Here is a 12,381-nt window from a genome sequence, read left to right on the forward strand (position 1 = left end):
TAAGAGACTGCTTTTAATACACATTAAGAAATCCAAATGATTCTAAACTTTTGACCAGTAGTGCCTATGTAACTATGAGGCATCATAAATAATATATCCATATTTATCATCTGCATTATTTTTTCATATGAGAAAATCTGGCCATGCAGGAGATGGGAGAATTGCACACTCAAAATAACAATAAAATAAAATTGAAAACTTAATCATATTAAAACTACAAAGTGAGAAGCAGGAAAAGCCTGTATGTAAAAAAAGAAAAGTAGAAAAGCTTGTTTTCTACGAAGGTTCTCAGCTTTGATCGGTGGCTGTGATGTCAGGAAACAGTTCAAGCTGCTCCTACTGGTCAACATGAATTTGGAATATCAAAAAGAGTGCAGGTGAACTTTTAAAAAGCAGTGTGCTGGCAGCTGTCTGTCCATCCTAGTCGGAATCCTGATATCCATCCATCTCTGAGTCCTGGCCGTTGTTGATGTAGTCATTAGGGCTGGAGCAGTACTTGCTGTCATACACCTGACGCGGCAGACCGTACACCGTCATGCCGGTCTGGGACGCCACTTTATTGGTGCCCATCTGCAGCGAGACGATAGAGGTGTCGCACATCTCCATGTCCAGCTTCTTATCGAAGATCTGGCGCTTGGTGCCGGGGGCCGTCATGCCGGACTGCAGAAGAGGAAACAGAAAAGAAATAAGCAACAATTTGTGCAATTCACGAACAGTACTAGGAATTGTAAAACAATAAGAGCATGATTATAAAACCGTTTTGAGCACCTGACTAGCTCCTTTGTTGGTGCCCATCTGCAAACTGATTGTTGATTGGTCCAGAGGACTCTCCATCCCCGTCTTAGGGTCATAGAGGTGACGCCGTGTGCCATAAGACGTCATGCCCTTTTGACTGGCAAACTTATTGGTGCCCATCTGAAAATGCAAAAGAGTGAAAAGAAAAAGAACTGGGAAAATTATATAGATAAAGAATGTCCTGACAATTATATAACATACACTACTGTTACTCTATGGGTCAGAGGTTTGGAATAATTGAAATTGTTTTGTTAATTAAAAATGTAATGTTTTTGAAAGAAGCAGTAAAACAGTAATATTGTGAAATTTTATTACAATTTAAAATAACTTAATAAATGTAATTTAGTGCTGTGATCAAAGCTGAATTTTCAGCATTCTAATATGCTGATTGGCTGCTTAAGAAACATTCATTTTTATTGTCAATATTGAAAAAGGTTTTTGCTGCTTAATATTTCTTTTCTTTACTTTCACTTTTAATCAATTTAATGTATCCTTGCTGAATAAAAAGTAATAATTCCTTTAAAATAAAACTTTGGAACAGTAGTGTGTAATTTTAAAAACATAAATATCAAATATAACAATATTTAATAAATACATCAAAATAAAATGTAAATAAATATAAAGATATGTATATATAAAATACTATTAATATGATCATTTATAATGCTTACCATTGAATTTAATTTGATTTGATAAAAAAATAGCAGTAACAGGCATTGCTATATATTTTTTTCCAATGCATAAGACTTTAATTTAACCCTTATTTCATTTATTTTTATATTCAAAGAAAAAGACATTACTGATGAACAACTACTGACCTGCAGACCAATAATGTTGCGTCCCTCCTTTAGTTTCTCAGGAGCAAATTTGCGCTGTTGTTTCTCTGCGTATTTCACTCCAATGTCGCATTTAGAATGGAAGCCTTTAGACTTCGCCTGCATTTCAAAATAATGACAAATTAATACAAGTACGTCAATAATAAAGCAACCAGACATTTTACATTTAAGAAGTGGAAGTATAGGATGCTACTATTTCATATAAAAAACAAACGTATATGTTGAACACACAAAGAGAAGAGAGATTCCTTTTTTGGTGTTTGCTTGACTGTTGGTTTGTGGAAAAACGACTGATCATGCAGCTCAAATACCACATGTTTTGATGTTAATCTCTCTGCTAACAGTTAAACACTCCCATATGAATCTCCTTACTGTGAACTTTCGAAATGTAGATTAAAAAGTATGAATATTACAGAAGTTCTTAATCTTCAGTCTGGAGGTAGTCCTTATCATTTCTGTATTGAAATTCATAATGTGTGACTCACCATCCCAGCCAGTGTAATAAGCGTGCACTGGACCTGAGTGTGGTTGACGTTCTCAAACAGGTCGTTGGCCTCAAATATATCATGTGGCCTCAGTCCATACTCTTGAATGGCTCGGACGAAATTACCAATATTTTCCAGCTGCAACGAACAAGGCCAAACCAAGAATAACTGACATAAACTGGAAAATCTGAAAGTATGCACAACTGATTCCAAAGGAACAATGTTCAGCACCAGAAACCCTTTATATTTGGAACAGAGGATCAGCGGTTATTAGATTTGATGAATGACACAAGCATTCTATTTCGCAAAGAACTCGTAACTCTGTAAATTCCATGTAACTTTTGAATATAGAAACCAAAAAAGATGTTATTGATTTCTGTCTCATCCCACATTAAAGTCCCCATGAAATCAAAATTAAAGTTTTTTGGGTGTTAGTATCAATATGTTAGTCTTAAGGTTATCTATAAGGCAGTGTGCTCCAAAACAGTGACAAAATTCGCATTTAGAAGATATAAGCATTCAAAGCTTGCAGTTCGTCACTTCCGCAAAAACTGCTCAATGATTTTTTTGACGTCACATCGTACTTCAGCTTCTCATCAAACTTTCTGTCCAATCAAATGCTCTCTAGAATCCGAAGCGCCCGCCCCTACACTATAAAATAGACGCTGAAACCACGGCTGAAATCGGTCACTTAGTATTTTCTGTACAGTGAATGGCACGTAGTGCACTATATAGGGGACAGGGAAGGGTGCAAACTACGGGGGAGCTAGGGGGAGCTCGGCTCCCCTTAATAAGACATGGGCTCCCCTGAAAACGTGATTTGTGAAATTTTGGGGGGTCTCAAGAAATATTGACAATGTGTTATTTTGACATGCATTTACGGAGCTCAACGGCTCTGAACGGCTCTAGCCAAAGCTGTGATATAAACAAACGCTATTGGCTATTTTAAAAAGAGGCGGGGCTGCTTGATATGTCCCGCCCTGCCTTCCTGTTTCAGTTAAAATGACGTCAACACAGAGTAATGCTGCGTGTTTCTAAGCATTTCAGGGGCCTCCAAAGTGTTTTACTACTTGGTTTTCACTCAAACATCTAAACTATGGGCTGAACTTTCTTCATGCCAAACTGTCAGGCTCTTCATATGACTGTAAATTTCTTCTAAAATGACTGTTTAACCTAAGTATAAATACTGAAGACAGGAAGCATTTCCTATGATTCCTAGTCAGGGTTGCCAGGTTTTCACAAGAAAACCCACCCAATCTCTACTCAAAACTAGCCCAATCGTGTTTCGAGGGGATCCCCAGTTAAAAATTGCATTCCAGGGGATAAATATCATGTTATTGGAGTTGCTTCAACCCACAGACATGGAAAACAACCCACGGCAACAGTATTAAAGGGGTCATATGATGCGATTTCAAGTTTTCCTTTCTCTTTGTGGAGTGTTACAAGCTGATTGTGCATAGATAAGATCCCTGAAGTTGCAAAGACTAAAGTCTCAAAACCAAAGAGATATTCTTTATCAAAGTTAAGACTCTGCCACGCCCCCCTAAAACGGCTCGTTCTAACACGATCTTAGCTCCTCCTCCTTATTTGGGTCATATTTGTGGGCCAGCTGGAGGTCAAAGGTCAAAACATTACTACACGCATCTAACTTGCAGAATTTATATACTCTACAGTACTTTTTTTAAAAGAATTATTACACATACAGCTTTTATTTAATTTGCTGCACTGAATGGCTAGTTAAATGAAAAAAATAACAGTCAAATAAAAATCTGAAAATATAAAATAAACATTTAAATATACACTTTTACTCACACATACACTTTACCGTGTGGGGTCAGTAAGATTTTTTTTAATGTTTTTGACATAAGTCTCTTATGCCCAACAAGGCTGCATTTATTTGGGGGGGAAAAAAACAGGAAAACTGTGATCATGTAAAATATTATTATAATTTAAAATAACTTTTAAATGTAATTTATTCCTGTGATCAAAGCTGAATTTTCAGGATCATTACACCAGTCTTCAGTGTCACATGATCCTTCAGAAATCAGTATAATATCCTGATTTGCTGATCAAAAAAAATTTTTTTGGTCAGTGTTGAAAACAGTTTTACTGCTTAATATTTTGCAAGTATTAACCTCTTTCAAAAGAAATCTTTTTTTAGTGACTCCTATCTTTTGAATAGTAGCTTATAGTGTATACATGTTACAAATAAAATCTTGCTGTTGATTACAAAAAGATGAATGACAAGACATGCATATTTGCTCTTGATCCAAAACATTTTCTTGATGAAAATGACCATTTTCTAGCATGTTTCTTCCAAATAAACCCCATAACTTATTTTTAATGGTTCCCTTTGTCTCAGTTCATCGGACAGATGGATTTCTTAAAATAAAACATTATGGATGGCTGAGCGAGTTGTAAAGGAAAAGAAGAAGTGGAATATAAAATATAAGGTTGGGAATGCTGGGGACATGCATGCAAAACTTGGATCGTCTCCTTTATTGTATTGCTGCGTTGACTAAATATTTACTCCCAACAGCTACGCAATAGATCACAGTCTTTCACTCCTGAAGTATTTCTAATAAAGGAAGAACAAGACAGAAAAAAGGAAGAGAGAGAGAGAGAGAGAGAGCGAGAGCTCTGAGAGAGCTGTTTCTCCCAAGTTTGGTGCGCTGGTGTGGAAGCCAAACAAACGCTGTAACTTTAAATCAGTGTTATTGTTGGCCTTTTCTCCCTTTCTGTCCTCCCTGTCACTTCTCTATCCACAGCGGTGTGTCTCATCCGATCAGCCCTCCATTCTGATTTTTAGCTCCTCACTATCGTTTCTTCTCGCTGCTGTCTGCTCGTGTGAAGTGATGTAATTAGCACACGCTAAATGTGTCCGATAAAAGAACACCAAGACCGATAGCACTCATACCCTTCCAAGGAATTCTGCTCAGAGCTTGATTTATTGTTTTTCTCTCATTCTGGACCTCTGGAACAGACCTCAGTCTAACTCTGAGGGCAAGACCAGTTTTATTTTAAAAGTCTGTTACAGACTGCCTGGATAACATTCCTTTACACCCTTGGTTATACTAGAAATACCTGCATGTTGTACATTGACATATATTTTTAGCAGTTACACTGTATATGATTCCTAACTCCTAAAAATAAAGGTTCTTTATCTGCATCTATGATTCTGTGAAGAGCCTTTAACATCCCTGGAATCTTTTCGCTACACCAAAGTTTCTTTATATAGCGGAAAATGTTTCTTTAGATTTTTCAAATGTTCATCACACTAAGAAAAAAAGTGTCGCTTTTAAGAACTGACTGAGGACTTTTTGGGAGCCCAAAATGATTCTTCTATTTCATCACTATATTAAAAAACCCTTTTGGTACCTTTATTTTTTAAGAGTGTATAGATTTTCCCTCTCACTATTAAAGACCAGATAACTTTGAATTAATGTTCTATTAATGCTACTGGAAGAATGTTTGTTCATGACTTTAAAAGATTCTTGCCAGAAAGTTCTGCAAACGTTCCCTGTTGGCTGGAACAAAGATGATCTTCCAGTATTAGGATGTCCAACAATGCTCCTCCTTATTCTAAACTGTTTACAACATGCTCCTCTCTTTCCAGATATTGTGAGTGAACACAACTCTTCCTTATATGGGGACCGAAAACCACATACCTAGTGCTCAGGAAGACACTCCTGACATAACACCAATGACACGCAGAATCCACAGTGTGACACCTGAAATTGTGCAGCATGACTTCTGGTATACCAGAGAACACAGATACACTCTTAAAAATAAAGGTGCTTCAAAAGGTTCTTCAAGCGATGCCATAGAAGAAGCATTTTTGGTTCCACAAAGAACCATTCAGTCAAAGGTTCTTTAAAGAACCATCTCTTTCTTACCTTTTTATAATCTGAAGAACCTTCTTTCACCACAAAGAACCTTTTGTGAAACAGAAAGGTTCTTCAGATGTTAAAGGTTCTTTGGAAAAGAAGAAGTGGAATATAAAATATAAGGTTGGGAATGCTGGGGACATGCATGCAAAACTTGGATCGTCTCCTTTATTGTATTGCTGCGTTGACTAAATATTTACTCCCAACAGCTACGCAATAGATCACAGTCTTTCACTCCTGAAGTATTTCTAATAAAGGAAGAACAAGACAGAAAAAAGGAAGAGAGAGAGAGAGAGCGAGAGCGAGAGATCTGAGAGAGCTGTTTCTCCCAAGTTTGGTGCGCTGGTGTGGAAGCCAAACAAACGCTGTAACTTTAAATCAGTGTTATTGTTGGCCTTTTCTCCCTTTCTGTCCTCCCTGTCACTTCTCTATCCACAGCGGTGTGTCTCATCCGATCAGCCCTCCATTCTGATTTTTAGCTCCTCACTATCGTTTCTTCTCGCTGCTGTCTGCTCGTGTGAAGTGATGTAATTAGCACACGCTAAATGTGTCCGATAAAAGAACACCAAGACCGATAGCACTCATACCCTTCCAAGGAATTCTGCTCAGAGCTTGATTTATTGTTTTTCTCTCATTCTGGACCTCTGGAACAGACCTCAGTCTAACTCTGAGGGCAAGACCAGTTTTATTTTAAAAGTCTGTTACAGACTGCCTGGATAACATTCCTTTACACCCTTGGTTATACTAGAAATACCTGCATGTTGTACATTGACATATATTTTTAGCAGTTACACTGTATATGATTCCTAACTCCTAAAAATAAAGGTTCTTTATCTGCATCTATGATTCTGTGAAGAGCCTTTAACATCCCTGGAATCTTTTCGCTACACCAAAGTTTCTTTATATAGCGGAAAATGTTTCTTTAGATTTTTCAAATGTTCATCACACTAAGAAAAAAAGTGTCGCTTTTAAGAACTGACTGAGGACTTTTTGGGAGCCCAAAATGATTCTTCTATTTCATCACTATATTAAAAAACCCTTTTGGTACCTTTATTTTTTTAAGAGTGTATAGATTTTCCCTCTCACTATTAAAGACCAGATAACTTTGAATTAATGTTCTATTAATGCTACTGGAAGAATGTTTGTTCATGACTTTAAAAGATTCTTGCCAGAAAGTTCTGCAAACGTTCCCTGTTGGCTGGAACAAAGATGATCTTCCAGTATTAGGATGTCCAACAATGCTCCTCCTTATTCTAAACTGTTTACAACATGCTCCTCTCTTTCCAGATATTGTGAGTGAACACAACTCTTCCTTATATGGGGACCGAAAACCACATACCTAGTGCTCAGGAAGACACTCCTGACATAACACCAATGACACGCAGAATCCACAGTGTGACACCTGAAATTGTGCAGCATGACTTCTGGTATACCAGAGAACACAGATACACTCTTAAAAATAAAGGTGCTTCAAAAGGTTCTTCAAGCGATGCCATAGAAGAAGCATTTTTGGTTTCACAAAGAACCATTCAGTCAAAGGTTCTTTAAAGAACCATCTCTTTCTTACCTTTTTATAATCTGAAGAACCTTCTTTCACCACAAAGAACCTTTTGTGAAACAGAAAGGTTCTTCAGATGTTAAAGGTTCTTTCTGGAACCATTTAGACAAAAAGGTTCTTCTAAGGCATCGTGAAGCACCTTTATTTTTAAGAGTGTATGTGTGGTGCTCAGGAAGCGGGATGGGGATGTCAATGACAGCTAAAGGCAAAAAGCCCAAATTTGAGGTATTTTTAAAAGTGGACCACTAATGGGAATAAATGTGGCAGAATCAATTAAATTATGTCAACATCAGTACAATACTTTAGTACAGAATGATATGATCAAGGCGCAACTTCATCAAAACAATGCGCAAATTTGACTAAAATCAACTAAACATCAATTTGCACCTGCGTTCATGACATTTCATAATTAGGAATAATTAGTGCTAGATGTCAACAATGACAATATTTCCGTGTTTTGATAAAGTTCTGCTGAGTTAACGTTAGTAAAGTTTAGCTAGAAGCTGAGGCGAGTTTATCCATTCATAATTTCAGCTTTGTTATGGATGTCACCACATTTTACACTTTAATATGGCACATTATTGACAAAATGTATATTTTTTACCACTTGACCGTGTTCTGTTTTAAAATATTACAGAGTAATTTCTGATCGCAGTGCGAATTATAGCCTACTTTCGGCGTCTCTAGCACAGCTAGCTAAACGTTCACATTTTTAAGGCGTTTAAAACAAAACAATAATCATATGTGTGCAATATAAACCTTTAATACGGGGAAAATAAGCTCGCTCTGTGGACTTACCGTCTGATAATAACTTACTCCAACAAGAAAGCGTTCGAGCGGTGAAGTGTTGCTATGGAAACGTTCGTTATTTATTACTTCTCTTTTTAGCGCACGTAGCATACTTTAATTTTTTGGTTACTGATATTCAGTTTGAAAGATTACACTTTTAAACCCGCTTTTCCTTCTTAACCTTTTGTTTTATCTTACTTTGGTGCAGACTTTAATTGGCTGGTTTGGATCCTCATAATTCACACCCTGTTGTTGACATATTTGAATTGATGGCAGCACTTAAAAAAAGTATACAAATTCCTTGTATAGGCTATATTACAGAATAAACGATAATCTGAAATGTTTAACTTGAGTAGCGCACGTGCTGCCGGCGCATCTTTGACAGCTGTCAATCAAAGCAGACGCCTGCCTTACCTTACTCTTGACCTCCGCAGACAGTCCGAAAGCGGGTCCGCTCTTGAACTGCGTTGTCATTGCGCTTTTCAACGGATTCAGACGAGAGGATGGCGATATAATGTTAGATCTGGAATCTCCAGTGCAGCTGTCCGATCATGTGGGAAGGTTTGGGACACATCTTCTTTTCCACAATCTTTTTTAAACTCTTCCCATCTGCGCGTGCGCGGAGCGAGCGCTGATTGGCCGAGGCCGACGTCCAATTGTGACGTCACGCCGCTCTGTTACAATTATGTCAACGGCATGGCATTAAACGCGTCCAATGTTTCCACTTTGAAGTGAATTAGGGATGCTTCTGATTTGTCTTCAGGGAATCTGGTTTTGTTTTAGATTTTACAGTGGACATCAAGTGGGTATTATATATATATATATATATGTATATGAATGAAGAGTTCAGATAAGCCTCTAAGTGCCATCTGAAAATTTCTTCTAAAATTAGCATTTTTATCAGGCTCCAATGTTTAGGTTCAGTAATTTCACTTTAATGGCAATGTATGGGTCCTTTTCTATGCCATTAAAGTCAAATAACCGAACATAAATATAGGAGTTTCTAAGGTGTTGCTAGGCAGTTGTTAGAGGTTTGCGAAGGTGGTCTGTGGTTACTAGGCCATTGCTAGAGGGTTTGCAAAGCTGGTGGTTACTGAGGTGTATTTAGGCTGTTGCTAGAGGTTTGCAAAGGTGTTCTGGTGGTTACTTAAGCATCGCTTGGCAGTTGCTAGAGGTTTGTGAAGGTGTTCTGGTGGTTACGAAGGCATTGCTAGGCAGTTGCTAGAGGGTTTCTAAGGTGTGTTCTGGTGGTTACTAAGGTCTTGCTCGGCCATTGCTAGTTGTTTGCAAAGCTGGTTACTAAGGTGTTGCTAGGCAGTCGCTAGAGGTTTGCAAAGGTATTCTGGTGGTTACTAAGGCATTGCTAGAAGTTTGTGAAGCTGTTGGTTACTAAGGTGTTGCTAGAGGTTTGCAAAGTTGTTCTTGTGTTTACGAAGGCATTGCTAGCCAGTTGTTAGAGGTTTGCAAAGCTGGTGGTTACTAAGGTGTTGCTAGGCAGTTGCTAAGATGTTCTAAATGGTTACTAGTCAGTTTCTAGAGGGTTGCTAAGGTGTTCTGGTAGTTACTAAGGCATTGCTAGTCAGTTGCTCGAGGTTTGCGAAGCTGGTGGTTACTAAGGCATTGCTAGTCAGTTGCTAAGATGTTCTAAATGGTTACTTGGCAGTTGCTAGAGTGTTGCTAAGATGTTCTGGATAGTTTTAAGTAGATTTTCAATGTCTTTACAATGAACTGTATGTTTAGTGGATATCATGAAAGGACATTTAGAAACTGTGATCTTTGCTTAGAGATTTTAAAAAAACTCTAACCAAAGAGGGTAAAAAGCCAAAGGAAAAGCTGACAATACTGATTGTAAAAAGACAAACAGCTGTAGTTTTATGTGAATAAGCGTTTGTCACTCATCAGCATCAGATTCAATGATTGCTGTATATGTGTTTATGGGCTCAAATGAGCCAGAGAAAAATCAAGAAGGATGGAGAAACTGTGAGAAAAACAGAAAAGTTACAGCAGCTTCTGAAAGCGCCAGTTCCAGAGATTTCCCTGCCCTCCTTGCTTTCCTCTCTCCTTTCTAGGATAGGTCTGTCTGCCTATTTATGGTCCATGGCTCATTCAACCTACAAAGCTTCGAGGAATTCGGTTGGAGATCTAACAGCCACGGGCAGGTTTTCGGCACACAGTAGTCATCCGTATCCTGAACCCACCAACCAAATTGTACCGACGACTATTGTAAACAAGCAAATGGCATCATAAATCTGCTTGATGTTCTGTACAACACAGATTACAAAAGACCCTCAAACAACTTTAATGCCTCATAAATATAACTATATAAAGATCATAGAGCGTCTGGAATGCAAATCTACATCTGGGAACAACTTCAAGATGAATATCTGAGGGCAGTTCAGTTTGCTTTATAACTCCTGGAGTTGCGTATGAACATCATTTGATTTGCCGTTTTACTTTCTTTGCATATACAGTAAATGTATACTGTACACGCTCCGAAAACAAGTCATGAAAACCATCTCTGGCAGGTAATAGCAAAGTGAAAAGTACATGCTTGGACTTGGTGTGAGGCATACAAAATGTCACAGACAGCAGTACTGCAGATGTATGATGTGTAGTGTTGTGTGTGTGTGAGGGTACCAGGGGAGATTTCAGTGAGCCTCTGATGTACTGTGACCATGTTTGGTAAAAGTTATCCACACACACAGTCGCTCTAACCCAACCCATTGACCATGAGTACATGCAGTAGAGCTGGATTCAATCAGAGCCAGACTACAGGCTCAAAGAGCTCTCATTCTTTCACTTTAATATTCTTGGTCATCCTCTTTGGCTTTCTTTACCTCCACTTTCTTCTGTCTTCTAGTATTACGTAAGCTCTGAGCTGAGGCAGAGCTACCTGATGTCATTTTCAACAGGTACTGAAGATAGAGATAGACACAGACAAACAGACAGATACTTCACTTTACAATACTTCTTAAACATGAGGATGTTCGGTTGCCACTGAACCAAATCAATTTTCAGTTAGCTTGAAGAATTAGCAAACAACTGCCATTTGCCAACGGTTCTGCCAACAGAAAAGTGCTCTGAATGTACAAACGGCTAGCGAAATAGTCAAAACGTTCACTTCAAGAGTCAAATATCTACTTAAACCGACATTAAACAAACTTCCAGTAGATTTATGAACACATCAAAACATGTCATGATAAAGCGTTTCTAAAAAGTGTGTGAAATGTGTAAAGCAAAAGCATGAGGATGAATCATTTGACCCACTAAATTGAAAGCATTTAATTCATGAAACCATTCCATCATGTACTTAAATGTGTAAAAAGAGTAAACTAAATAAAAAAGTGAAACTAATTAACTTCACTCATCCGTCCATCACAAAATACTATAAACCTGAAGAAGCACATTTATAAATACATTACCATTCAAAGGTTTGCGTTCAATGGAAATCATTCTAAAATGAGTTGCTGCTCAAGTATACTTTCTGATTATTATCAATGTTGAAAACAGTCGTTATGCTTAACATTTTTTTTTTTTTTTGGAAACATGAAACATTTTGTTTCAGGATTCTTTAAGAAAGTTAAAAAACAGCCGATTTGAAATCTGTGTGACATTATAGATGTCTTTACGATCGCTTTTGATACAATTGATGCATTCTTGTTGAACAAAAGCATTACATTTTGAAGAGTAGTGTAAACCGTCGCATTCGCAGTCAGTCAACAATCCGAAACAAACGATAAGAAAACAATTCAGGACTGCTTTTTATCATCTCACATTTATTAATCTGTCATTTCTCTCTTTGACTGCTATTTATACAATATTATCATTAGTGGTCATATCATCCATCGGTTTCAAAGTGTACAGATACAGGGGCTCTAAGGCCTCTGTTGGGTGTCGATTTTCACATAAAAATTTCCAGAGATGATTGGATCCACAACAGTTATTTGTTAAAAGAAAGGAAAAGTAAAATTGATCAAATCAAGAGATCGGAGACTCTTCTTAAAAGTGACTTCTTCTTCAAGACTGAAAGT

The 12,381-nt window shown here is 37.6% G+C and overlaps 1 protein-coding gene across 1 annotated transcript; it reads right to left on the reverse strand.

Moving 5' to 3' along the window:
* LOC107553640 (calponin-1-like) lies at nucleotides 1–8,928 on the reverse strand. The gene is made up of 6 exons (XM_016235924.1): nucleotides 8,765–8,928; nucleotides 3,682–3,725; nucleotides 2,117–2,384; nucleotides 1,614–1,730; nucleotides 769–915; nucleotides 1–660 (listed from the first exon to the last, which is right to left on the reverse strand). The coding sequence occupies exons 1-6, from the start codon at nucleotides 8,822–8,824 to the stop codon at nucleotides 421–423; spliced, it is 876 nt and encodes a 291-aa protein (XP_016091410.1). The 5' UTR covers nucleotides 8,825–8,928; the 3' UTR covers nucleotides 1–420.
* Between the last annotated feature and the right edge of the window lie 3,453 nt (nucleotides 8,929–12,381).

Source organism: Sinocyclocheilus grahami, unplaced genomic scaffold, assembly GCF_001515645.1.
Source record: "Sinocyclocheilus grahami isolate Dianchi unplaced genomic scaffold, SAMN03320097.WGS_v1.1 scaffold476.1, whole genome shotgun sequence".
Lineage (NCBI taxonomy): Eukaryota > Metazoa > Chordata > Actinopteri > Cypriniformes > Cyprinidae > Sinocyclocheilus > Sinocyclocheilus grahami.